General features: G+C 50.4%; 15 protein-coding genes across 15 annotated transcripts; 5 read left to right on the top strand and 10 right to left on the bottom strand.

Moving 5' to 3' along the window:
- Positions 1-1019: 1019 nt before the first annotated feature.
- Positions 1020-2070, top strand: A1O5_13260 (uncharacterized protein; the record flags this gene model as incomplete). The annotated part of the gene is made up of 5 exons (XM_007753826.1): positions 1020-1077; positions 1128-1532; positions 1603-1680; positions 1768-1825; positions 1890-2070. 5 exons carry the CDS (start codon positions 1020-1022, stop codon positions 2068-2070), a joined length of 780 nt encoding a protein of 259 aa, XP_007752016.1.
- Positions 2071-2212: 142 nt separating this feature from the next.
- Positions 2213-3286, bottom strand: A1O5_13261 (uncharacterized protein; the record flags this gene model as incomplete). The annotated part of the gene is made up of 1 exon (XM_007753827.1): positions 2213-3286. One exon carries the CDS (start codon positions 3284-3286, stop codon positions 2213-2215), a length of 1074 nt encoding a protein of 357 aa, XP_007752017.1.
- Positions 3287-4048: 762 nt separating this feature from the next.
- On the bottom strand, positions 4049-6021 carry A1O5_13262 (uncharacterized protein; the record flags this gene model as incomplete). Its single annotated transcript, XM_007753828.1, has 3 exons — positions 4049-4818; positions 4874-5198; positions 5269-6021. 3 exons carry the CDS (start codon positions 6019-6021, stop codon positions 4049-4051), a joined length of 1848 nt encoding a protein of 615 aa, XP_007752018.1.
- A 622-nt stretch (positions 6022-6643) lies between these two features.
- On the bottom strand, positions 6644-6874 carry A1O5_13263 (uncharacterized protein; the record flags this gene model as incomplete). Its single annotated transcript, XM_007753829.1, has 1 exon — positions 6644-6874. The coding sequence occupies one exon, from the start codon at positions 6872-6874 to the stop codon at positions 6644-6646; it is 231 nt and encodes a 76-aa protein (XP_007752019.1).
- Positions 6875-6922: 48 nt separating this feature from the next.
- Positions 6923-7570, bottom strand: A1O5_13264 (uncharacterized protein; the record flags this gene model as incomplete). Its single annotated transcript, XM_007753830.1, has 1 exon — positions 6923-7570. The coding sequence occupies one exon, from the start codon at positions 7568-7570 to the stop codon at positions 6923-6925; it is 648 nt and encodes a 215-aa protein (XP_007752020.1).
- Positions 7571-8093: 523 nt separating this feature from the next.
- A1O5_13265 (uncharacterized protein) lies at positions 8094-9002 on the top strand (the record flags this gene model as incomplete). The annotated part of the gene is made up of 1 exon (XM_007753831.1): positions 8094-9002. The coding sequence occupies one exon, from the start codon at positions 8094-8096 to the stop codon at positions 9000-9002; it is 909 nt and encodes a 302-aa protein (XP_007752021.1).
- An 844-nt stretch (positions 9003-9846) lies between these two features.
- On the bottom strand, positions 9847-11304 carry A1O5_13266 (uncharacterized protein; the record flags this gene model as incomplete). Its single annotated transcript, XM_007753832.1, has 2 exons — positions 9847-10961; positions 11022-11304. The coding sequence occupies 2 exons, from the start codon at positions 11302-11304 to the stop codon at positions 9847-9849; spliced, it is 1398 nt and encodes a 465-aa protein (XP_007752022.1).
- Positions 11305-12108: 804 nt separating this feature from the next.
- A1O5_13267 (uncharacterized protein) lies at positions 12109-13599 on the top strand (the record flags this gene model as incomplete). The annotated part of the gene is made up of 4 exons (XM_007753833.1): positions 12109-12217; positions 12271-13079; positions 13133-13383; positions 13446-13599. 4 exons carry the CDS (start codon positions 12109-12111, stop codon positions 13597-13599), a joined length of 1323 nt encoding a protein of 440 aa, XP_007752023.1.
- Positions 13600-13724: 125 nt separating this feature from the next.
- On the bottom strand, positions 13725-14102 carry A1O5_13268 (uncharacterized protein; the record flags this gene model as incomplete). Its single annotated transcript, XM_007753834.1, has 1 exon — positions 13725-14102. One exon carries the CDS (start codon positions 14100-14102, stop codon positions 13725-13727), a length of 378 nt encoding a protein of 125 aa, XP_007752024.1.
- A 718-nt stretch (positions 14103-14820) lies between these two features.
- On the bottom strand, positions 14821-15693 carry A1O5_13269 (uncharacterized protein; the record flags this gene model as incomplete). The annotated part of the gene is made up of 1 exon (XM_007753835.1): positions 14821-15693. One exon carries the CDS (start codon positions 15691-15693, stop codon positions 14821-14823), a length of 873 nt encoding a protein of 290 aa, XP_007752025.1.
- Positions 15694-17722: 2029 nt separating this feature from the next.
- Positions 17723-18343, top strand: A1O5_13270 (uncharacterized protein; the record flags this gene model as incomplete). The annotated part of the gene is made up of 1 exon (XM_007753836.1): positions 17723-18343. The coding sequence occupies one exon, from the start codon at positions 17723-17725 to the stop codon at positions 18341-18343; it is 621 nt and encodes a 206-aa protein (XP_007752026.1).
- A 1311-nt stretch (positions 18344-19654) lies between these two features.
- On the bottom strand, positions 19655-20067 carry A1O5_13271 (uncharacterized protein; the record flags this gene model as incomplete). Its single annotated transcript, XM_007753837.1, has 2 exons — positions 19655-19723; positions 19777-20067. The coding sequence occupies 2 exons, from the start codon at positions 20065-20067 to the stop codon at positions 19655-19657; spliced, it is 360 nt and encodes a 119-aa protein (XP_007752027.1).
- A 1924-nt stretch (positions 20068-21991) lies between these two features.
- Positions 21992-22465, top strand: A1O5_13272 (uncharacterized protein). The gene has a single exon (XM_007753838.1). It carries the CDS (start codon positions 22127-22129, stop codon positions 22358-22360), a length of 234 nt encoding a protein of 77 aa, XP_007752028.1. The 5' UTR covers positions 21992-22126; the 3' UTR covers positions 22361-22465.
- A 215-nt stretch (positions 22466-22680) lies between these two features.
- Positions 22681-22968, bottom strand: A1O5_13273 (uncharacterized protein; the record flags this gene model as incomplete). Its single annotated transcript, XM_007753839.1, has 1 exon — positions 22681-22968. One exon carries the CDS (start codon positions 22966-22968, stop codon positions 22681-22683), a length of 288 nt encoding a protein of 95 aa, XP_007752029.1.
- A 713-nt stretch (positions 22969-23681) lies between these two features.
- Positions 23682-24482, bottom strand: A1O5_13274 (uncharacterized protein; the record flags this gene model as incomplete). The annotated part of the gene is made up of 2 exons (XM_007753840.1): positions 23682-24193; positions 24263-24482. The coding sequence occupies 2 exons, from the start codon at positions 24480-24482 to the stop codon at positions 23682-23684; spliced, it is 732 nt and encodes a 243-aa protein (XP_007752030.1).
- Positions 24483-25232: the final 750 nt, after the last annotated feature.

Here is a 25232-nt window from a genome sequence, read left to right on the forward strand (position 1 = left end):
GGCTGTGCAGATGCCGTTCTCGCTCTCTTGAAGGTCGCATCGTATCTACGATCCCAGGATTCAGCGATTTGATCTCTGCGGCTATGTGAGGGTTGGTGTACCTTTCGCTTGTGACAACGAACGCACACGAGACGCGCGCGGTCTCTCAGGAAGGAGCTCATTCCAATAAATGTGTGCGAGCTCTGGAATCTGGCTCCAGATCAAAACAAATGACCAGAAGTCTGCAATAATGCTTCAACGATGTGCAGCACTCTAGCGGAAAGGTCGTCGCCTACTACGATAGCAACATGACGGTTACCGAACCAGCCATTCTTTAGTTGGCGCAGGCCAGTTGCACAAGTTGATGAGCTGGAGCTGGGAATGGTTTCGACCTGCGCTTACCCCGCTGGTAGTCCCTTATTCGTATCTTGGTGACCCCTCTTGTTGCACCCTTGTGCACCTCGCTTCTGGCCCACTAAAATCCCGAAATCCCGAGGCCGTCGAAAGTGAGACGAACACTAAGTCGATCAACAAATCAACGTGGGCGGGATTGGTGCCGCCCTTGGGAGGCGACGGCGGCAGACGGCACTCGGCACTGATCGAAAAGGGTTGCGATCTCCATGTTCACGGCACTCCGGCTCTGTGCTGGGTCCCTGCGAGAACCAGGATTTTCCTACAGTGTACCGCATTGGCAGCGTCGTGGCCGGCGTGGCTGTCCCTTTTCTCGCACGTCATCGTGTCTACAAACTCGCTCAGCGGCGGTGCGAGGGCCATCAAAGCGACCGTGACCGTTACAGAACAGCAGAGCTGCATCCCCTGCCGTACAAGATACGAACAGCCATCTTCGTAGAGGCCGTCGAACTTCCTCTACTGCAAAGTGGCGGTGTTGATGACCTCGGGGTCTGCTCTTCTCTGTAAAAGCTCTTCGGTGAAAGTTTTTCGTTAGTCCAACAGTTTTGCTATTCGAGACCTTCTGTCATTCTGATCGTTGCAAGGACTACGTTTTAGTAATTTGTACATAAAGAGACTGCAGTACAGCAATGACGCTGTCGCTGTCGCTGGAGGGCAAGAACGCCATAGTGACCGGTGGCTCAAGGGGTATGTTACCCGGCCACACTCTTGTTCAGCGCGCTCAGTCTCAGCAACAGGAATCGGCTCCGAAATTGCGCAAGAGCTTGCCCGCAGAGGAGCATCAGTGTTGATAACGTACGTTTCCTCCAAGGCAGGCGCTGATAAAACTTTGGCCGCCGTTTCCAGCGTCGCCGCAAGAGGTGCAAAGGCGGTGGCAGTCCAGGCCGACTGCGCAAAGGCGACCGAAGCGGCGGAAAGGATAGTGTCAGAGGCCAACAAGGTCTTTGGACGAGCCATTGATATCGTCGTGAACAACGCTGCTTATGGCTTTGATGCATCGCTGGCTGAAGTGACCGAGGAGAACTTCGACCAGGTGTTCCATACAAATGTACTATTTCCGATGATGTTGGTTCGGCAGTGTCGCCCAAGCTTGCGGAAAGGCGCTCGCATTGTCAACATCAGTTCGACCGCTGCCCGCGCAGGTGAGTGTCCTCGAGACCCAGCGACAAGAAGCTACAACCTCAAAGGGCCTTTGGTCTAACAATTCCGCAGCGTATACTTCCGCTATCACCTATGCCGCCTCCAAAGCCGCACTTGAGAGCATCACCAAGACTTTGGCTTTCGAGTTAGGTAAGAAGACTGCTTTCTTCTATTAATCGTGGACGACTTGTACCCCACCCTTTCGAGCATGGACCTGTACTAAAGGGTGATATGTAGGTCGAGAGCTCCAGGCTACCGTGAATGCAGTCAATCCCGGTCCAATCAGAACAGATATGTATGGTTGCAGACCCCCTCCCTTGGGGCAAAACACTGATGAATGACTGATGATTACTGCCCAGGTGGAATAATACTCCAGGCGCGGAGGAGGCGGAAAGATTAATCCATCCCAGGACCGCAGCTGGGGACCGGATTGGAGAAGTGAGCGATGTCGCGCCCATAGTGGCATTTTTATGTGAGGAACAGTCAAGGTGGGTGACAGGAAGCGTCACCTGCGCCAACGGCGGCTATGTCTTTGTATGAGCATTTCAAGCAGCAGCGGCTGCTACCGAAGCTGATAGGACAGAAAACACGCGTGCCGCTTCAATCGAACTGAAAGGTCCCAACGATTGATCATGGCGCCTTTCAAACTCTTTATCACTTCTGCCAATATGACCATCACTCTTCAAACAGCCATTCTGACCACGGCTTTTCCGAAATTTTTGCCCGCAAGCATACCCACAAATGCTTCAGCAGCAGTCTGCACGTCCCCCATCTCATCAACTCTGAATTTTGCCCTTTGCCGAGGGTCGGTCAGCAATTTCCCCACGGTTTGCTGGTGTCTCTCCTTGTACCGAGGACCCATATTGTCGTCAGAAACGATGAAGCCACGCATTGACAGTCGCTTATCGATCACATACATGATCTTCCGCGCCCCATACCATTTTTCCGGGGGGTTGTTATAGTCAGAAATCATCCCACAGGCCACGATCCTTCCAAAGAGTTTCATCGACTCGAGTGCCGCGTCCAGCTGGGTCCCTCCGACATTATCGTAGTAGATATCAAGACCCTCGGGTACTAGTCTCTTTAATGCAACCAACGCATCCTCCGTTTTGTAATTGAATCCGCCATCAAAGCCCAAATCCTGCACGATATAGTCCAGTTTTTGGTCGGAGCCAACACTCCCGATTACTTTCAGTCCTTCGTGCTTGGCGAGAATCCCAACGATCTGTCCCACCGCACCGGCAGCTGACGAGATGAAGATGGTCTCCCCTTTCTTCGGCTGTCCGATGTCGTAGAGAGACGAGAGGGCAGTGAGGCCTGGCATTCCAAGCGGTCCGAGGAAGAGGCGATAATCTTCAAGGTTGAACGGATTCTCGAGTTTCCTAATGTTAAATGCGCCCTTATTGTCGTCTCCAGTATATACGTATGAAAATTGCACCATTGGCAAAAGCCCAGAGACGACATCGCCAGGCTGAAATTGCTTCGACTCTGATCTAAGCACTTTCGCAATGGCTAAACCCCAGATGGGTTCGTTGAGCTTGTAAGCATCTTGGTAGGTGTCCGAACTAGGGGCAACCAGCAAACTGCGCATATAAGGGTCGATGGACGCAAAAAGGCTCTGTACCAGGACATAGTTGCTCTCGAGTTTCTGGTCGACATCGAAGGGACAATCTTCAACTTTTAAATGTTCTCCCATCACAGGCGCTTCATCTGGGATGGCTTTAAAGATTAGGCCAAAATTCTTTTGCAATCCCATTGCGACGATGAGCTCCGAACGGGTGCTGTCATCGTTGTGAGAAGAGATGAACGGTCATGCTGCTGGCTTTTTATGTATATCGCCATGGATTTCGACGTGGAACAATCTCATGTTGCGGCGCTCGGAAAAGATTTAGGCTCTCGGTACATCAGCTCCACCACCTCGACCAGCTCCGGTATGTTATGGGGCGCCAAATTTCCGCCCCTGTTCAATTGGAGTGTTTGGCTTTCACTCGGCGAACAAGGTCCGTGGGGGAAATATCGGCTAACTCCCCCCGAACCTCGTAACCATTATTCAGAGGGCAAGGAAACAAGCCGCGGGCACTAACACTCTCTAACGGTACCATATATATATATATTTACCTTTAAGCTACAGAGAGATCTATACTTGCACAGCTCTTTCTGGCTTCTTCAATCAGCAGTTCTCAAGTCTTCTCCCTCGCCGAGCCCCCCGTGTTGGCGTCCTGCCGCATTTGTAGTTTACAGGCAGCGCTTCATCAGACTTTCCAGTCAGTTTCAGAAGTTCAGACAAAGACTCCTGACAACACCAGAACTTGTATATAGGAGGAAATCACGCTCGGAATAGGAGAGGCACGACAGAACTGAATCAAATACACAGATACCTCCTCAAAAAAGGCGCTCAATTAAACACCCCGGACGACGATTAGGCCGGGCATAATTCTGCCACACGAAGCTCCAAGCTTTCAACCGCCGTTAGCGAAACTGGAAGGCTTTTGCAAGCTTGGCTCTCTTGCCACCCACTTCATAAACGAGAAGCTGCGGTTGCCGACGTCAGGCTCCGAATGACTTCCTCGGCGCCCCTCGACCCACTCCGAAGTGCACCGTCCATGAAGCCTTTGGATCTTGAAGCCGTTTCAGTCCCTACAAAGTGGACATTTTGGAACGGGGCCGTCATCGACCTTCCAGCGCTCGCTGCAAGAACATGCGTGGATGTCACCGGACAGGGTGCTCCTGGACAGGATTCAACTTTCCCCCACTCCATTTCGTGCATCGCAATGGGGTCAGGTATGTCCTTGAATCCGGTCGAGAGAATCTTACGGAATTGGTCTAACACAGTCCTCCGACGAGCTGCTTCGGGCAGGAAAGACCATGTCCGCCCGGGACCTCCGACGCAAAATGTCGTAATGACCCAAAGATTGTCCTCGGGAAACGATGTGTCTCTGGTGAACACGATCGGTCCTTTGGCCGAACTCAAGCAACCAGACCATGGCGTTGAGCCCTCGTACCACCAAGGCTCCTTGAATACGAGCACAAATTTGGAGTATGTCCCCAAGATAGTGGACTGGCCCAGAAGCGCCTTAGGAGTAGGTAGCGGGGGACAGAACTGGATCGTCGAGTAGACGGGGGTTGGCACTGAAACAATGACCCTTTTGCACAACACAACGGTTCTGAGTCCAGCTTCGACTCTGACTTGGCCATCGCCGAGCTGTGAAATCCGCTTCACTGGGTGGCACAGCTTGATCGTACCATTTTGTAGCTCGGAAGCGAGATGGTGAGAGAATTGCTGGGTACCTAGTTGCGGGTCAAATCACTGTTCACGAAAATTGGACTACATTTCCATACTCACCACCCCTAACTCTCAAGTACTGCCCCCCGCCTTTTCTGTCAGAAATCATATTCCATATGCCATAATTGGTTGCGATATAGGTGAGGTAGAAGAAGAAGCTGCATTCTGCTGGCTCCACGCCCAGCATCGACCTCAGCAGTGAGGCTGACAGATTCAAGACAGCATGATGGTTGTGGTGCTCGCGCACGTAGTCAGCAACTGAGATGGCGTCGAATTCTTGCGCTCGAGCCGAAGCCGCCGGTAGTTCGAGGTTAATGCCCTTGGATTTGTCGTCCAAGTCCTGCAAATATGGCTCGACGTGCTTTTCCCACACCTCCGGAGCAAACTAGGGCAAAAGTCAGTCGAGAATGCTTGAAAGGGAGGTAGTAATATGAGAGGAAGAAGCGGCTTCCTACCGCACGCGAGCCGTATTCCTGTTTGCTGATGGTCCCATCTTCGCCTTCAGCCAAGTCCCAGCCTTCAGCTCTCTGTTGCACAGTCCCCATGCCGTACTTTTGAGCCAAGGCCCAGATTTTGTCCTGGGTCGTATCGTTGATCCATGCAGCACCGAGGTCAACCATGCCATTGTTAAGGTCCGATGCTTGCACTGAGTACGTCCTCCCTCCGATTCGGTCCAACGTCTCGAAAACGATGCACTTGACTCCCGCTCTTTGGAGGTCAACAGCAGCTTGTAAGCCACTGAGTCCAGCTCCCACTACAACCACGTCGGTATTGATGGTCTTATCGTTACCCATCCGCGCTTGGTTATAGGAGACAGCCGCAGTCGCGTCAATTTCGAAGAGATACTTGGGGTCCGAAAGTGATGGTGTGGAAAGCAGGAGCGAAGGAGGTGCATTCTGACCATCTACCAAGTCGCGGAGACTATGGCCGAGGGCTGCAAGTTTGCTCGGATTATAGTCCTTGATGTAGAATCGGATTTTCACAATATCAGCGGGTGTGGCGCCAGCGGCTGCCAGGGCGTTCTTGAGGTTCTTAAATGCCTGCGCGACTTGCAGCTCGTAAGTTTCCAAAAGTTTTCCCTCCGGCGTGATGCCAACTTGTCCAGCAGTTTCAACCAGCACAGTATTGGATCTTGTCACCGCGGCATGGGAGTAAGACTGGACGGTATGGATGGTGTCAGGGTTGAGATATTTCACATTGCTCGCCATTTTCGTGAAGCTGGAGCTGTCGCACGGGCGAGCCTGAAGAGTAGCTATTCCTTTTCGCAATCGGATTAAAGCTGCTATATACTGCTGACGAATGGAGATGAGAGTCGCAACCAAGGGCAGGTAGATCTTCTGTTGGAGTGCAGTTCGAGCAGCCCACATTCTTGCAGGTGCAGCGGCACTCGGCAGTGGTTGCCAACGGTATTATCTTCAAGATCGAGCAATCGATCCATGGCGCTTCCTGTAATGGAAACTCCCTCTCTCTCCACCCTACGCCGCCAGGAATTGCACCGCGGCATTTCATCCCACCCTTTTTCCAGGTAAAGTAAAGCCTTTATCGATGGAAGGCAAGGCAATCTCTTGTGCAGGTCGTGTGACTCGCCTACTACGCTGTCCTTGCTATCGCCCTGCTGGGTTCCATTACCTCTTGGATGGACTCTTGGTACGAGAATCTCAATTCCTCTGCCGCCATGGCAAGTGCCAACATGGATCATAAGTAGTCAGGAGGTTATACTACAGTGTAGATACGGAAGCGTCTCCTTGGCCTGTATATCCTGAATTACAAAAGAGTGTATGAGCCTGGCACGAGAGGTAAGACGTCAACATATATGCTAATTGGACATTCTCAGATGATGAAAACTTCACCCTTCGCTGTTCTCTCGTCGAATTCCTCGAACATGTCCTTGATAGATTGGAAGTGGACCCCTTGGAAGTACATCCCCCTTTGACGTTGAGCTTTAGGCCAATAGTAACCTGCCCCCGAGACCGAGAATATCTGATACTGCGCAACAATGCTAGTCATGTCAGATCCGTACTTGATCACCTCCTCAATCATTGTTCCTAGCGTCTTATGCATGATAACGAGGTCCGGATACCTTTCCTTCATGAATGCGATCACATCAAGCTAACAAAGCGAACACCCGGACAAATACGTGTATGGCTCCCAGGAGCCCTGAGGCGCCTTGAGTAAGGCGCCAATGCCCTTGCTTGCATCTCTTGCTGAAACAAAATCGAGCAGCTCACGCCCAGTACCCGGTATCACCACAGTTTTGGTCGCAATGTTGAGAGGGAATGCTTCGCCGATATCGCCCTTATAATGTCGATAGTCTTCCGGGAAAAGGTAGTCTAGAAACCACCCCGCGCTTACGATGGTCCATTCGAGTGTATTCTGCTCCATCAGAACCTTTCGAACTGGCTCGTGGTTCGCATTGTAGAAAAGTGGTTGGTCTGGCTGTTCTTCAAGATCTCCTCCGTATTCAGAAGGAATGAACCGACGACATTTCGGGCTCTCCTGGGCTGCCTTGATAAGGTTGAGACGAGCCTCGGTAAAGGCCATAGTGTAGTCGAGGATAACTGAGACTACGGCATCGCAGTCGGACAGTGACTTGGTGAGAGATTGAACCGAGTAGTCGGTAAGCCTCTGTTCTATCCCATGCGATTCGAACCATGGTTTCTTGCTTCGTGTCAAGATGACAGGCTCGATACCAAAGGTTGGAAGCTCTTCGACGAGATAATGAGCGAGCCGACCGCCACCGGCAAGAGCTACCTTCATGGTTGAGTAGAGCTTCTGCAGTGACCTGTCTATTCGCGCAGACCAAGACGCAAACAACCTGGGATCTCTGCCTATGTCGAATATACTGCTTGGCTCATTTGATGCCAACGAGCCTGGCAAGAACTCGGTCGTTAACGAATATACACAAGTAGGAGCGATTTACATTTACTCATCCTTTCTCGCAAATCGCGCTGTCATCAATAGGAGCCTCCAGACCCCCTTCGACCTCACCGAGAGTAATCTTTGTCATACTACGGCTCACACCGTACAGCGGTAGGGCGGCAAAGCGATGCAGCGGTACAGCGGCACTCGGGCAGCAGGCGAAAGACTGAGTGAAGTGTTGACGAGGAATCTGGGGAAGTGCTAATGGGGCTTTAGATAGCGAGGCCTCGGATCGCGGAGGCGCGACACCCGTGGGCGTACAGTGACCTGAGGGGTTCGGCATTCTTATTCAACCTCTCCCCACCGATCCTGGGTAGCCTCGAGCTTCGATTCTCCGAGGACGCCCGAAATACCATCCATTATGATTCAGACTCCCTCAATACCTCATGTCCCTGCTTCTGCAGGGGCGTCACCAATCCTGGCTGCGCTTCGTGAAGCTGGCGGCGTGATTATCGAGCAGCTGCTTTCAAAGGATCAGGTGGCAACGATCAACCTGGAAGTTGAGCAGCCACTGAAAGTGCTAGCCCCAGGCTCGACACACGATTCGGAGGCGATCAAAATTTTTCATGGATCAAATACCAAGCGCCTTACTGGACTAACCACCGCGAGCAAGGGATTTAGAGATTATTTGCTCGATCACGATCTTGTCCACGACTTGTCGGAGCAAATCTTCCACGCAGAATCCGGCACTTACTGGTTGACTGGCGCGCAACTCATCGAGATCGGACCGGGGAATCCGGCTCAGGTGCTTCATCGCGACCAGGGACAATACCAGGTCTTTAACAACATAGGCCCTACCGCGCCTGAGGCCATCATCAACTTCCTGGTAGCCCTGACGGATTTTACGCCAGAAAATGGCGCTACCCGAGTCATTCCTGGTTCTCACAAGTGGCCCGATTTCGCGGAACATGGAACACCGGAAGATACTGTGCCTGCGGTGATGAAAGCCGGCGATGCATGTTTCATCCTAGGAAAGACCGTTCATGGCGGGGGAGCTAACAGGACTTCTTCAGAGAAGCGAAGAGCCATCTCATTCGCATTCCAGGCCTCTTACCTCACCCCAGAAGAGGCGTACGTCCATATCACACCACCTGAGATCGTGAGGAAACTGAGTCTGCGAGCACAACGCATGATTGGCTTCAGGTCGCAATACCCCAAAAACAGTCCTGGTCTTTGGCAGGCCAATTATTCCGAGATTGGCGATCAGATTGGATATCCTGGGGTTGAAGAGACAGTGGAGAAGGTGAAGGCCATGTACCGAGCAGGGTGAGAGGCATAAGTTCTGACCTGGGAGGTTTGGTGGAGAAAACAGTAGGCGATAGTGGATGCTTGGAAGCCCTTCTTTCTTTGGGACTCAATGCAGTCCGTTCAGTTTTCTGCACCGTTGGGTTGCATTCTATGCGGCTCCGCTTCTAATCAGCCTGTTGCCATAGGCACTTGCAAGAGCCACCTACATCAAGGCATGTTCGAAACTTAAGTCCCTGGGGCAGCAGAATTTGTTGCGGATCGTAGTTAGAGTGCACTCCTGGCAGTTCGGTCGATCAACTGTAGCTGGGAATATTGAATTCTTCTGTTGGGTAAAGAATCAAACTGGAATCCAGACTACATCCGGCAAATCGTATAGCCGTGGTCGGCTTCCCCCAGACCTGATTCTTGCTTGACCAAGCTGTGTGCAGCTTCACTCAGCTTCGATGCGTTGTCATAGAAGGAGCCTCATCACGCCCAAGGTCAGACGGCTTGAACGAGAATGGAATTAGATTGATTCTGCCCCTCGCCTTCAAGGCATAACAGGCCCATTAAAGTGGCCATCTTTGGTAGACTATCAATGAAAGCTCCTCACATACGCCTCTCTCGCAAACATCATGAATCGCCAGGTGGAGCCTCTGAGCAAACTTTCAACAAGCACTTCTGACATTTGAGTCCTCCAATATCTGGAGCCGGAAAATGAGAACTGAGCCTGTGTAGACAGAATTGAGCACAACATCGTCCGGATCATTTGTCGACGTGGTCGGCAATATATACCTCTGTACCTTTTACCCGAGCTCTGGAGTACACAAAGACCCAATACAGCCCGGAGAGCGTAGCAAAGCCACAAACTACCACAATGGTGTAATTCATGCTTTTTGGAGTGACTGGGAGATACAGTGGCATAGAAAGCCAGACCAAAACAAAAAGGAGCCACAATAGAGAAATAGCGCAACACGGTGTGCTAAAGCGTCCGAGGTTGAGCCATCGATTGGGATCGTATGCCGCCTTGCCGCGGTGACGAATGCGAAGCAGGCAGCGAACGCGGAGACAGTGCAGAGGGCGGCGCCACCGAGGAGCGCGTTCATGGCGATGGCGGAACCCAGCTGGATTGAGCCCAGCGCAATCGTGACAGAGGTGACCAAGAAGAGAGCGTTGATCGGCAAGCTCTGGTCGCCAGACAGCTTTGACATGTATTTTCCAAAAGGCAAAGCTCCTTCTCTCGAAAAGGACCAGTATAGGCGCGACCAGCTGATCCAGTAAGAACAGCCCGCGATAAAGAAGCAGAACATGATCGCTACCGTCCCCACAATTGTCAAGGGCAAGGAATTCGTGGCGTTGAGAATCAGTTGAACGATGGGCTGACCACCAACGGGCTCCAGAAGGCTCTCCGGGTCGACGTTACAAAACTCGTAGACCATGATCATTGGTACTCCTGTCAAAAATCCCATAACAGTCGAGCCTAGCAAGACTTGTGGGATCTGTTTCGATGGGTTTGAGACTTCGTCGGTCAGGTGAGAAGCATTGTCGAAAGCGCCCAAGGCCACTAATCCGGGCAAAACTCCAAGAAAAAAGACAACGCCATCCGAGGACCATCCAGACTCGTTCACAAAGTGGACGAAAACCTCGTATGCCGACTGCTTCGGACCGGCTTTTGCCAGTAAGACGATGAGGAGGAAAACAGACGTCAGGTTGATCAAGACAATGTTGGTGGACAACAGGAGATTGAGGACTTTGAACATGATGGGCAGATTCAGGAAGAGCTCCAACAAGGAGTATCCAATGTACACCAGGTAAGTATGCCACGGCTGGAGGTCAAAATCTGGATAAGATGCGACAATGAGGGCCATTGTGAGTTGGGCCAGGTAGAGTGAGGATGCTGCACAGACACACATCCAACCGCAGTTGGTGACCCAGCCAAGTATGTAGCCGATGACATGAGACCATTTAGGCGGGCCGAGGACTATAACCCAGTGGGCTGGACCTGTCGAGGAAAGCGAATTGAGTATGATATTTGATATGGAAGTTGATCTTGTCTACTAACCTGAAGAATGTGGTATCCCGGAAGCCATCTCTGCCGCGGCCAGGCAGAAAATGAGCTGGAAGATTCCGACAAAAACAAAGCACCAAAAGTACCCTGCAGAGCCCCCGAGACCGATTGTCAGGGAAAGATAGGTGCCGACCACCAGTGGTGTGACTTGGGCGCAATACTGATAGCCGAGCGCGCTCCATAGCTTGAAATGCACCTTTGGTGCAACCTCACCAATGCCTTCCGAAACTTGAGTCTCTGAATGGTGAGTCTGCTTCTGAGAGATTTGGTCTTCCATGCTGTCTCGGGTCAGTTTCTCTTCGATCCGCACTTTTTGGACGGGTCAGGCCTACTGTGAGAGCTCCATAGTAAACAGTGACTAGTTGGTTTCGGGGCCTTTCGAACGAAGGAAAGTGATCCTTCGGCGGACGGAGCAAGAAGAAAGTAAGGTGAGGAAGTAGGTGTCGAGCAAGGGCTGTCCTCTTTATGGCTTCTTTGGCAGAAGGCCGTGGCTGCTTGTCAGCTCAACTACAACTGACTGCTGAAAGATGGCCATCAGTGTTCAACAATCAGGATTACCGGATTTGACGATTAGGTTGGTGCGGCTCATTCGTCGGCATTGGGCGAGGGTTTCAAAGAACGAGGCGGCATTGACGGGTCGAGACTGGGACTTCTGATCTTGGTGAGCCGAAGTCCGTCTGCCGCCACGAACAGGACGGCCACGGTTTCGGCGTACGACATCTGGGCCAATCGTTTCACATGGATGCAGTTTTATGTATATCGACACAAATATGGTAGCCATGGTCTGAAGCGATGTGGTGAGCATTCTCTCGACAAAGCGGCATCATGGTCGCCCTGGCAAGCAATTTCCCAGGCCTACTGGGTCTCGTCAAGGTAGTTGGATATCTATTTGCCGTTGTAGGTCCTGCCTCATTGACACGCTTACACACGGTGGCAGTTAGCTGAGATATCACAGTATATTTTCCATTTGCTTGCTGTCGCATGTTACAATATCTACTTTCATCCCCTGCGCCATGTTCCTGGTTCAAAATTTGCGGCCGCCTGCAGAATTCCTTATTTTGTACATTTACTACGGGGCACAATGGTTCGGTGGATAACTGCTCAGCATGAGCGGTATGGCGAAGCTGTCAGAGTGGCCCCGGACGAAGTCTCGTTTATCTCTGGGGAAACGGCATGGCAGCAAATCTATGGTAACTTTTCTTGCCCGCAGTTCCCATCAACCCGCTCACAGAATGCACCCTAGGTTTTCACGCCGGGAAGCAGAAGTCACTGCAATTTCTGAAAGACCCTGTGTGGTTCGGGTATAGCGAAGAATCCAAGCTCAGCATTGGGTCTGCACTTCCTGAGGACCATACGAGAATGCGACGCTCAATGTCACATGCCTTCTCCGACAGGGCCATCAGACAGCAGCTGCCGCTGATTTTAGAGTATATTGGCAGTCTCATTGATGGACTGCGAGAGCAAGCTAGGTCCGAGTCTAACATTGTCGACCTTGAGCGGTGGTACAGCTGGACAAATTTTGATTTAACAGGCCATCTCACCTTTGGAGAATCCTTTGGATGCCTTTCCAAACGCGCCGACAACAACTTCAACCGTATTGTATCGAAGCTCGACTCCGCGGCCACCCACTTGGTTGCGAGCAACTACTTCACGATCACAAAATGGTTCCCCTCATGGATCTTCCCACAGTCAATGATTGAGTTGATGAACTTGCGGCATGAGGTGCTCAAGCACATGCAAGATCTAGTGCGCAGGCGTCTCGACCGGGAGGTGACACAACCGGATTTCATGACGGAGATCGCCAAAGATCGGGGTGAAAATGGTCTCTCATTCCCTGAGATGGAGATGAACTCCCTTTTCCTGATGGTGGCCGGCGCCGAAACTCCATCGACCGCGCTTGCTGCCACGACATATCTATTGTTGAAGAATCCGGACAAACTGGAGAAGCTACGGAGTGAGGTGAGAGACACTTTTGGCAATACTAGCGTCAATGACCTCGATAAGCTGGTAGGTTTGCCCTACCTGAACGCTGTCATCAATGAGGGACTTCGAGTGAGTTTAAGATGCATCGACTGTATCCCTTATACTGATTTGATCTAATAAAGTTCTTCCCGCCAATTCCCACTGGCCTACCACGTGTGGTGCCGCCTGGTGGTGCCACGATCAGTGGACGCTACATTCCTCAAGGAACCGCGGTGTACATGTCACAGTACCCAGCGAACCATAGCAGCAGAAATTTTACCAACCCTAACGCCTTTGTGCCCGAACGATGGCTTGGTGGTCATGCTTATGCAAACGATAAGAGAGAAGTTGTGAAGCCCTTCGCTTATGGTCCCCGCAATTGTGTAGGGATGAAGTAAGGTTTTCTCCTTCTACTCCGTGGCTTGTGTGAAATGGGAAACTGACAATCTACTGCAGCCTTGCTTTGGCTCAGATGCGACTTATACTGGCTAAGATGACACTTGCATTCGACTTGGAGCTCGTCCATCCCGAAAGAGACTGGCTGGACCAGAAATCTTTCACAGTCTGGGAGAAAAACCCCCTCACCGTGCGTGTGTCAGAAGCAAAATGAGTGTTATAAACACAATCCGGGACGCTCCAAGATGAATATAGATCAGTTCAAAGTTGGTGAAGCAGAGACGGATTACACTGGAGCTTCTTGACTTGGCGACAATTCTTTCTCTGCAGCCATAAGGTTCATACTAAAGATATCGCCTCATCCCCAATAAAGACAGCAACGTTCGAGAAATCAGGACTGAAGTGAAAGTCGGCAGTGGTTCCCTTCTTGAGATATATAAAGTCGCCTTTGCTCAACGTAAACTCATCACCCCCTTGAATCTTCAACTTGAGCCAGCCATTTGTTACGAAGAAGAACTCGTCGCATGGATAGGTAAAAGTGGCCATCCCGGTCTCTTTTGCAGCGGCAACCACAATCTTTCCATCTGAAGAGCGATAGATGACTGATTTATAGCCCTCTGGCTGTGGTAGTGGCTCCCATGGGAACGAGGTGTGATGCCCGTACGGCGTGGTTGCTGGGTCACTTGATCCAGATAAATTCGGAACAGATGGAGGCATCGTCAGTGGGAAAGCTCTGTGAAAGGTTCCTTGGGTGTCAGTGGAAGATTTTGCTCCTCTGTTGTCAAGCGGTTTGGTTTTTGAGGTATGAAGTGTCAGCACTCGCTGGCCTGAATGTGTTTTCAGTTCAGAGACCGAGAAATATCATCATTGGTACCGCAAGACTTCCGTGAATGTATAAATAGCGCTGTGATACAGGTCCTACCCGATAATTGTGTTCAATCTCTCGGAAAAGTCGATCTAGGCGCTGGGGACGATGATTTCGGGCACAACCTTCTGCGGGACTGATAGGACAAGAATGAAGCCGCTGGCCGCATGGGGCCGAGTGCCTGCAGATAGGGCTTGGAACGGCAGATATGTCAGTACCAGAGCCGATGAACCGATATGATCACAGGTTTAACACAACAGGTCACGAGTATCCTTAAGATCACCTTTCCCTGTTCGTTTTCAGTCCTTGATTCGTCTGCTTGGTCAGTCGATTTGCCGACTTGTTGACACTTTCACAAGAGCTAAGAGCTAAGGCCGCTCCTGGATATGTCACACTTTGTCCCCGGGGGCGTTTGGGGACCGATGTGTCGGTTTGCTCTCACATGAACTGCGGGACAAACATGCAAACGTGGATAATTCTCGTCCCGAAAGGCGTTCGGTTGACTCTCGTTCAAGAACCCAGCAGTGGCATGCATTTCTCACAGCCGGTTGAGGCCAACTACTAGTAATCCTATTCGTCCATCCCCAGCTTATCAGCCAGCTCGGCGAAGTCAGCCATCCAATTATATTGGCCATCTAGCGTAGGTTGAGACCTGAACCCAACAATCTGCTGAGCGCGCTTGGACATGGTTTTTGCAATCTGTAGGGGCACAAGTTGCGGCACAGCCTCCTCCGGAGTCAGGGCATTGTTGCAAAAACTGAAGGACAACCCTCTCCTCCACTTATCTGTCGTTGTGTTTGCGCCGCCACCATGAATGACATCTCCACGAATGAACAACGCATCCCCAGGCTGCATAACCGCTGGTATGGTATCTTCAGGGTTGGCAGGGACCTTGAAATCTTCCCATTGGTGACTCCCTGGGACAACTCGCGTCGCACCCATTTCTTCAGTGTAATCGGTGAGGGCGATCAACATATTGTTTATCCATTCTGGCTGGCGTCGACGTTTCTCTCTGAGCGGGATGTAGTCGTCGCGATGTAGTTGCTGAGCGGCTTCCCCCGGGCCAATGTCAATGACCTGGGATGAGTTCAACCAGTAGTTGATAACACTAGTACCTTTCCCCAAAGAGCCTTTCATCAGTTCATGGATTAGATCCGCGTCGAGTATCTGATCGCGAAAAACTTTGCTGAATTTGGAGCAGTTGGTCAGTCTTTTCGTTTTGTGTCCATGGAAGTCCTGTCTGTCCGGGGTACCAAAGTCGGTGCCCGCGCGAATGTTGATCATCTGATTGTCGATATCCTGGTTTAGCTCTTTGACGATGTCGAGGCTCAGCAAGTGCTGAATAATGACGCCACCATCGCGTTGATAAGCAGCAAGAATCTGTTCAACCGGAGCCGTAGCTGGTGTGCGAGCCAAGCAAACTTTTTCCAAACAGCGAGGCATTCTGACAGATAGGATAGCTAGGTCCAGATGTTGGGAGCGACCAGGACTTTCTTCGTTGAGAATTGTAGACGGGACTTTTAATCGATGTCGTCCTGCCTATCTCGAATACTGCATGCCAGTTGTCAATCACACTCCTGGCGTGTCTTTTGGAGCTTGCGCCCCTCGCAACTAACTGACAACCCACCTGTTCGGAAGGAAAACAACAAGCGACAGGCGTTGATGGTGCCGAATGCCGAGTGCCGAGTGCCGCCTCTGCGGTGGACATGGACGGCATGTTCCACCTAATTTATGGCATTACACGTTATACTGGTAGGTTTTGTGCAAGCACGTACCGTCCATTGAGCTTTTGGTCCCCAGCTGAAGTGGATGGCAGATTGTGGGACCTCTGCGAACACCGAGCAACGGAGAGTGACAGGGCCCGATACCATCCGTTTCCCCTGCCGGCACTTCATGAACGCCGTTATAACTATTCAGATATCAGCGTTATAGTGCCAACAGTTGATCATGCGGCGACGTTTGCTGACTGCATCACTGGATATTGCTGAGATATCTGGGCGATCTCATGGTATTTATCGATGCACCGAGGTCGAGATTCGTCCATTGACATATATAACGCCATGAATTCGTGCATTATTGTGATAGGTCGGCTGGTATCGGTACCAGAGGGGTGATTGACATGTGTCTGATAGACCGAGATGTGTGATCCTCGCACAAAAAGGCATTTTATAACTGTCTTGCCGACTAAACGGGGCTCGTCTTTCTCAGCATGCCGAGGAGCTCAAGCAAAGCCGTGGAAAGGAGATTAAACAAAAGTGTGAAAGAATCTAGAGAGGCAATATCAAAAAGATTCTCAAGGGCACGCAAATGAACAAACGCTAGTACCATCACCATCGAGAAAGAGGCGGGAAGTAGCGAGAATACTACAAAATATTTTTCGGTAAATTGGCGTTGGTGAACCACCTATCTACTAGAAAACAGGAAAAACCAAGTCATATCAAATAATTAGCCACCTCTATTGATGGAGATATGGACAGCGGCTCCTCCGATAACCCATGGTGGAGCTTGGATAGATTGGCATTTTACGAAATTTTTTGCTGGAAGTTAAGGATCAATCTTATGGTAAGGCTTATACTGTAACAGAGCACTTCAGGGTTCGGCGTGCACGTGCAACAACGCACAGAGGCCTGTCCAGCAGATCGGGAATCGAGAACGCGTTTCTGGTTGATACTGACAAGACAACACCACCAACACCACCCAGAGGGGCAGCGGCTAAGACTACGAACACTTAGCACAGCGGCAACATCAAGGAACAGAACAGGACTGACAAAACACTTAGGAATTAGGTAGACGGCGCCAAAAAGCCATAGAATTCATGATACTCTGCTCAAACTGTAATGAATGGCACACTGCCAGCACTGTAAACTGTTCCGCACCCCTCTCTCTGCCAGCCCATTTAGGTTTGACATGTGACTAGACAACCTTTTCACCCTGCCACCGCTCTACCAGCCCAGCACAGCTACTCATAGCACAGCTACCTTGCCTTGTTACAATACGACTCGGTTTAATAATTTTATCATGACCAGGTCCTGGAGAGATGAGCAGTCTCTTCGTAATTTCCTGGACGACGTGGCGCTCGCTACTGCCGGACCCGGTAGCAAGGACAACGTGGTCTTAACTTGCCTAGAGTGGGAGACAACCCAAAAGTTATGCCTCCGTGGCCCGCAATGATGGATTCGAAGAGAGTGCTTGTAGCCAGCTGCAAAATCTCCTTGATGAGACTGTGCGTTACACAGTTCGAGGTGATCGAGCTGCAGGCTCGCCGACTCTTCACGTCACGATTAATAGGCCCGAGGTGCCACAAGATACCCTCTTGGAATCGATCATATCTGAATGTGGATACCACCTAGGAAAACACATATCACGGTTTCTCGGGCAGCTGAGACACGCACAGTGTCGCGCTGTGGGTCAATACTCTCCGCCAGGTTGCCATCCCTACCCGAGTGCAATTGAGTCCAAAGAAAATGTGAAGATGTTTGGTCCCTATGGTGCTCATACTCACGTTCAATATATGGCGCATGTCGCTCGTCTGCTCGATGAGCTACGCAATCTGTGCCACGAGACCGACATCAGTCCTGCAACGGTGCCGCCATCGAAATGGTGTCGGATCAGCATGATTGCGTATCAGTGCCGCGGATCAGGGGCACTGAGGTTGTACTTGAAGGAGAATCTGTGCCTGAAGGCTAAGGTTGGCGTTCTCGACACGCACATCGACGACATCATCGAGCGTATTGGTAAACTAGCTCGATTCTTCCGGGCTAGGAAAACCATTGCCACGTTCATGGCCTGGCTGGCTAGCGAGGAGATCAGTTTGACGGTCCGGGGAGTGCCGGCCCACAAAATCGCAGTGGAAGAGCTGAAGGACCGAACGGTGGCGGATATATTGGCACGCGGTGGTACCAAACCTCGGCCATATCCTAAAACACAAATCCGAAATATGATTCAGCGATGGCCTCGATACCGAGTGCTCGCGGAGGTACAACTGTTGATCTTTTACGAGGAACATTTCCACCTGGAAACGGTTGGCCCTTACATTGGTGGGGATAAGCTATGTTGTTACCTCTGTCATGAATTCCTAATCCGCCATGGTTGATTTCAAGGTAATGGCTGTCACCAGTCACTGTACTCACTGTGGATGGTCTCAGAGAGTGTCATCTTCGCCTCTCCGGCACGAGCCAGCCAGTTTTATGAGGCACCGAAGGGAATCTGTCATTTGTTGGAGGATCGAGTGGTGGCTCTGCGTGGAAGATTACGGTTTAAACGATTTTCTGGTCCTCAGAGTGAATCGTTTACTAATCTCTCCCGGATCTCACTCAAAACTTTCGTCGCCGCCTCTACGCCACCGAAGCTACAATTGACCCACGCCAGGGAAGATATCTTGAAATCGGCCACTTTTCTACCATTGTACAAAGATGGCGAAAATGCCGAAAGTATTATATTTCGTTCCAACGCCCAGACTTCCAGAGCCACGTCGCCGCCTTCGTCCCTGGTAGCGTTAGAAGCTCAAACATCGAGGGCCCCAACGCCTTCTTAACTGGCAAAGTGTGTTGAGGGCATCTCATTCCCAGAGCTTCGAAACAACGGAGGTCCGATCGTGGAGGTTCCTACGTCCGGCTTGACAGCAGTACCTAGGCGTAGAGATCGCAGCCAACGCCACCAACGCCGTCGACGACGTAAGAGATCTCACCACATGCGAAACGGCGCCACCACGAACTCCCCCAAAATATAGCTATCGTCAACCTCACTGACACCATCGCCATCGACATCGAATTGAAGGACCGGCAAAGAAACGCTCTTCACGTCGCCGATTGCAACGATATCCGTCGGAAGGGTTTCGAATCGACTACCGCTACCAGGGAAAAGGGTTGGGATTCTCACAGCTGGTTGGTCATATACTGAGGCAACTCTTCTGCTGTCGCATATGACAGTCAGCAGCTCAACGGAAGAGCAGCTATTTCTCTAGAGGATCCCTATCAGCATCCTTGCTGAGGGTCGCAGAAGGTGTGACGATCGCGGCCTCTAGATCATCTCCCTGCAATATCTGCGGCCACTGCCTTCGCCGAGCTAGTAGTACATGGGAAAGCTACAAGATGAAGTTTGGTATCGGGCAAAAGAGTCATGTGCAAGCTGACGCGGCCAATAATGACCAGAGTCTTGTAGGAGATTATGTAGCTTGATGGGCTTCCAATTGAAGCACCACGAGATTAGACCTGCTATATCAGTGGCTTGGCGTTCCACGTGGCTTGGATTTCTTTGATTTATAACGTCCTCTGTAGCCTTGATACTCTCCCGTGATCTCGCGAAGAAGATACCTCAACACACCGCCAGCATATGCCTCCAGCTTCGGAAAAAAGCGTCCCGTTCGGATCGTGTATGTAGCGAGCGCTGCCTCTGTTTTGAAAATTCAAACCTTGGCGCCGGAACGGCCACTATCCAGAAGATCTGATAGATTGACGTGTGTGGATTTGACGAGCTTGAGAAAGTCATTACTATAATGGACTGGAAAAATCGAGATAATATGCATACCTTCTTCATCTCTGCCACATCTTCGGGTAATGGTTCGATTCGGAGAAGGTAACAAATGCTTTCCCAGGACGTCTTGTCGTCCACGTTTGTTCCAAAATTGTGATTGAAGGCCTCCACCATCGCCAACCTGAAAGCCTCATGGGCATCGATTCTCTCTTGTGGGTAATCTCCGCGTCTGTCTTTAACCCAGTGGAAATGATCGCACATCCTGTAGAATTCTTGTGGCGATGAGGCAGATCTGTTGTAGTCGAAAGAAGGATAATCGGCAAAGAAATGGTCGATAGGATCCATGATTTCTCTCTCAGTCCACAAAGTCACTTTATAAGATGGTGCTTGGGCTGCGAAGAGACATCGACGGCCAACTAAAAAGAGCAAATAAGGCCCTTGACCGGTGACTTAATCCACTGCGTCAAGAGTTATATCCTCCAGATGTGACTCAAGACGGAAAGGTTGTCTGATCTCCCGAGCATGGACGGGCTCAATATGCCCGAGCTTCGGTAGATATGGCGGAAACCTAAATATCCAAGAAGACAAGTTCAATGGATACAAGATATGATTTGTTGCGGACGGCTTAGCTTTCAGTGCTCGAATTCCTTTCATCACTGACAAAGAAAAATGTCACCTGCTTCACTGAGTCACCTAATTGATGTATTAAAGGGCCATATCCCTCGAAAAAGACTTGGCAAGGAACAGTTGGCCAAACTACTTCCATCATGACGAGATGATTTGTTGAAACTGCCATTGAACTAAAGGTCACCGTATCAAGTCTCAACCAAGCCATGCAAAGGTTTACGTAGTCTTCGCAAATGGACCCTTTTTGTGGCGCCCCCAAGGCATCTATGCATACAAAAGTGTCTGTTATCTGCGTGCTATTCTTCAAACTTCCAGCTTCAATATAAGGCTAACCTGAAGACTCCCTCCCCAGCACTCATTCACCAAAATTCCAAGTCTCAAATTAAGATCACCTCTCCATACCTATTCCAACATGCCCGGTCAAATGACCAAGACTGATGCATCGCGCATTCAATCCTCTCAGGTATATCTCGAGCTGACCTAGCGATGACAGTTCATACTGATCCTTCACCTAGGCGAAAACGGGAGGCGATATGTCTTCTCGTGGGTTTGCCGCGCGTGCGCAGAGTGCGGGGGACCGCAATGCCAACGTCACCGCAAGCAACCACCATGGGGGTAGCGGTGCCTCTGGCGGAAATCAGCAGAGCAATACATCCGCCGTCAAGAAGTCTTGAGTAGCACAGTGAAGCGGAAAGTGCTCAGACCGACGTATCTGAAGCATTTGATGATGAATCTGAGGTGCTGAGAGCCCAAGGCAAAGAAATAAAGCCGAAGCCATTCTTTCGTTTTCTAAGGGTATCGGCAGGACAGATCGTTCGAATATGACATGAAAAGTGTACACTTTCCTGCTTTTACGATGTTTATGATCCTTCAACAGGACCCTGCATACAATCATAAGTTGTCTGGCTGGACTCCGGACCGTTGATCCTATGCTCTCCTGTAAACACGCGGGCCACGCCTAGTGCCCAGACAACTTCGACATCGGCCAATGTTTCGAAGTGCCAACATACTGGCTCTGCATCCCAAAATATGTAGATTTCTTGTAGATCAGTGGCATCAGCAGCTAGCTTATAGAAAAGCCTGCACCACGGGGATCTGAATCTCGCCAGCTCGAAAGGTTCCCTTCTTATACGCGGTGTGAACTAATTTTCAAAGTTTGGCCAGGTGTTTGACAATACCTGTCCCAATTTGTTGGAGCCATCCCAACGCGAAGGTCGGGTGGCTGATTGTAAACTCATTCTCAGTGCAAAAGACTGGCGAGACTTGAGGCTGGGCCGTTTTGGGGTCGATAATGTCGATCGTCTGTTGGACCATTTCGGTACGCTCGCGTTTCAAATGCGTGGAAGGTAGACATGGAGGTAAAGGGTGGTCCGAGGCGGGAAGAATGGGTTTAGGAACTTGAAAAAGGTCTACGCATTGACAACCACATGGCCGAAATCAGGTCCAATCGCGGATCGCAGCTAGTCATGAAGCTGCCGGAACATAGCCAGATGCCCAATGGATAAAGCGTGCCAACACGCATCATCGACATATTCCTGCGAGAAAAATTTCAACAACCCTGCATTTGGTGACTATGTCAATTCATTTCTAGCGTGCTCTGCAGGCCGACATAGAAGGCAAGTGTTTTAGGATTTCTCCTGTGCTTGACGCTCAAAATAGGCTGACAACTTTCCGAGAGGTCTTTCATATTCTGGCGGTCTCATACGAATCCTTCGACGAAAAAGCGGACATTGCGATTGGCAGACGGGCTGGCGATCTAGTTGAAAAACTCTGTGAGATGGTTGAGTGTTGCCGAGAATTTGGTATCACATTCAAGCTAAATACGATCGTTTGCAAGCTGAACGTGAATGAGGACACGAATCAGCATATCTCAAGGCTCCCCCCATTTCGATGGAAATTCTTTCAGGTTTTGATGGTTGCAGGAGAGAACGACTCTGAGCAGACACTTCGAGATGTACGAAAGTTTATGATAACGGATCAGGTATTTCAGGAGTTCTGCGGAAGACATTAAAAACAGAGGTGTATGGTGCTGGAGCCCAATCGGTTGATGGCAAAATCCTATCCGATAGTGGACGAGTATTTGCGATTCCTTGACCGAGACGGTCGCCAGTCCTCCTTTTTGGACGAGGAGAGTTTCACGAACAACGCGGGATTTATGACCGGAAACGTTCTTCTCCATCAGAGCTTGCCCCGAACAGCTCATTGGATTGGTAGCAGCGAACTACAAAGATGGGCGAGGGTGCCAGAGACTGTCAGACCTTGGCTGTTGTGGTCACGTGACGTGTGATAGCGACTATGCACAAAGTCTGAACTTGGATAGCCAATCATACCTTAATTACATCCGTTGAATTGGCCTTCCCAGATCTTCAGGACAATTCCGACGCGTTCATCAAGTGCCGTGGTGGAGTACGACAGCAGGTTGAAACTGACATCCATCTCTTTTAACAGCCTCAGAAATGTCTCATGCAAATCATACCATTCTTTGTTCGTTTGCCGCATCGATCTCTCTCCGTCGTCGTGAAGCGGCTCCTCCACAGGCTCACACGTGAACACAATCGACTTTTGCATGTTTGACTGTAGACTTGCCCATTCCCGGCGTATCTGCTGAAGCCTGGACATATTGATCCTCTCCATATCTAGCAGAGTATGCAAGGGGGTCAAGACCTGATCGATCAGACAATCCCAGGTCATGGAATTGGCATTTAGTTTCCACTTCGAATTGTGTTTGGAGGATAACTCGCTACATGTGCATTGCACTAGGACGTCCAGCTTGAACATCGAATGCAGAGACGTGGCCCCGTCGAAGAACGTTCCTTGCCAATTCTGAGATATCGACGATTTTCAACCACGGAAATGATTTGACGAAATAGTGGCTCAATGCAATGATCAAACTCGTCTTCCCAGTGCATTGAGCTCCCACCACGTAGATAAAGGAAGCCATGAAGAGCTCTAGCTAATCGATGGAATGAGAAGACGGTAAAGAAATCCTCTTTGACGCTATGCTCAATCGTATTGGATACGATGGTGAAGGTGATAATGAGGGTGGATTATGTTGAATGATCAAAAGGTTGTCCCCCGTTGTTCAGTACGGGGACTACGGTAGACTATATAGACAGTACTGGGTGGCTGGGCTGGATCACGTGACTTCCCAACCTTTTTAGTTCAACAGATTAGTCCGAATCCAGGCTGAGAAGCCGATGCTCAGGAAGAGAAATCCTTCTGTACCTACAATCTCAGTTGCAATGGCAGATATTAACGTTGGAATTAAGATTCCGGTCAAAGTGCGAAGCTTTGTAGGGTTGTTAAGCGTTCAACGATACGGTTGATTCCCATCATGCCCCCCGTGTCGTCTGGTCGGTCCAAATCGTGTAATGTGGCCCATCGCCATCGGAAATCGCAGTACTTGTCTCTAGTGTAATTTTGTTCACCCGAGACACAATCGACATGACTTCCTCCATTTTGCGCTCTTTAGCCCGCAATTCCTGCGACAATTTCTCCTCGTCTTCCTTGATATGTCGTTTCCGAATTACAATTGCCTCGCGCGTCTCCAATACTTTTTGAGTTAGACTTCTGATTTCCTCCTGCGCCTCTAGTACCTGTTGAGTCATGCGCCCACAAGCAAGCTCGCCCGCTCTTATCTGCTCTTGAAGCTCCTGGGCTCGCTGTAGGTGTATCTCCTGCTCTTCCCTAAGCTGTTTAGCGCGGGTCGTCCATACACTTAGTAAGCGAATGGCCTCCGCAATATTTCTCGAATTCATCTCAGAAGCCGATGACTTCACGTCAATTGGCGTATCGGCGCTTTCGATTTTCAATGCGCTGCTTATTGAACCGTGTGCTTTCGGCGCTATCGCTTCGTCAGCCTATTACGACGCAGTATTATAGTCATGTATAAGAGGAATAGCAAGTAACGTACAAGTCGAGGTAGAAGCATCGCCAAGTCTCCCAGACTCATCATGTCCACCAGCACTGTTCTTCTTGCCGGGAATATTTCGTCGCCGGTGCAATGTGTCCTCCTGAAGACGTGAAGATGATTCGACTTCGGAACCTGCAACAGATTCGATAGATAAATTTCTTGCATTGTTTGGCGAAGGCAATTCGGCGCTACGAACAGTGCCAGTATTGGAGTTCGGCATCCTTCTTGACTACAAGTATTGCAAGTGAGGCAAGTACCGCAGGTTGGGGGAGTCAATACTGACAGCTAGAGGACGCTCCTGGAGTTTTCCATCATTACTCGTAGACATTTTGTGAAATCTTCGATTCTCGGCCGGCTGACGCAAATCCAGGCCTAAGCACTGGCGCCAAGGAGATATTAGAGACGAAACATACTGTGAAAATGTCCCAAATCGTTGGCGCTAAGCTTCAGTCAAAGCAGCTCAGATAACGGCCTCGAGAGACAACAAGGCTTCTGGTAGCGATTGATGTTTTGGTGGTGACAACTCTCAATTATTCTCGCAGTGGTGGAAGGTAAACGTGGCGAGATGGGCCCCCAGCCGCAGAGTCTGGGCACGAATGCGGGGAAGATGTGGGATTTAATGAGACGCTGGTGCTGTAGGATCCTCCTTCCAGAATTCATTTACGTCCAGTGTCTTGTAACTCTCCATCTCAGAAAATAAATGATGTCCCAAGATAGCCGGTCAGCTATCGCTGATGTACGTGGTTTGCCTTTGGAGATCAAGTCCAAGATTGCTAAACACTTCGTCCTTGGAATAGGCATTTAGCATCCAGGTTCACCGTTTCGACAAGTTTCTGGATGAACTTGCGCAGAAGTGGCCTGGAGAGGACACGACGATTAGCCAATATTTGGATAGATATGCTCGCCATATAGGTGAAATTGCGTACCAGTGCAAAGAGGGTGCCTACCACACCCCAGCCCCTGAGTGGTT

This window comes from Cladophialophora psammophila (genome assembly GCF_000585535.1).
Source record: "Cladophialophora psammophila CBS 110553 chromosome Unknown aczJe-supercont1.45, whole genome shotgun sequence".
Taxonomy (NCBI): domain Eukaryota; kingdom Fungi; phylum Ascomycota; class Eurotiomycetes; order Chaetothyriales; family Herpotrichiellaceae; genus Cladophialophora; species Cladophialophora psammophila.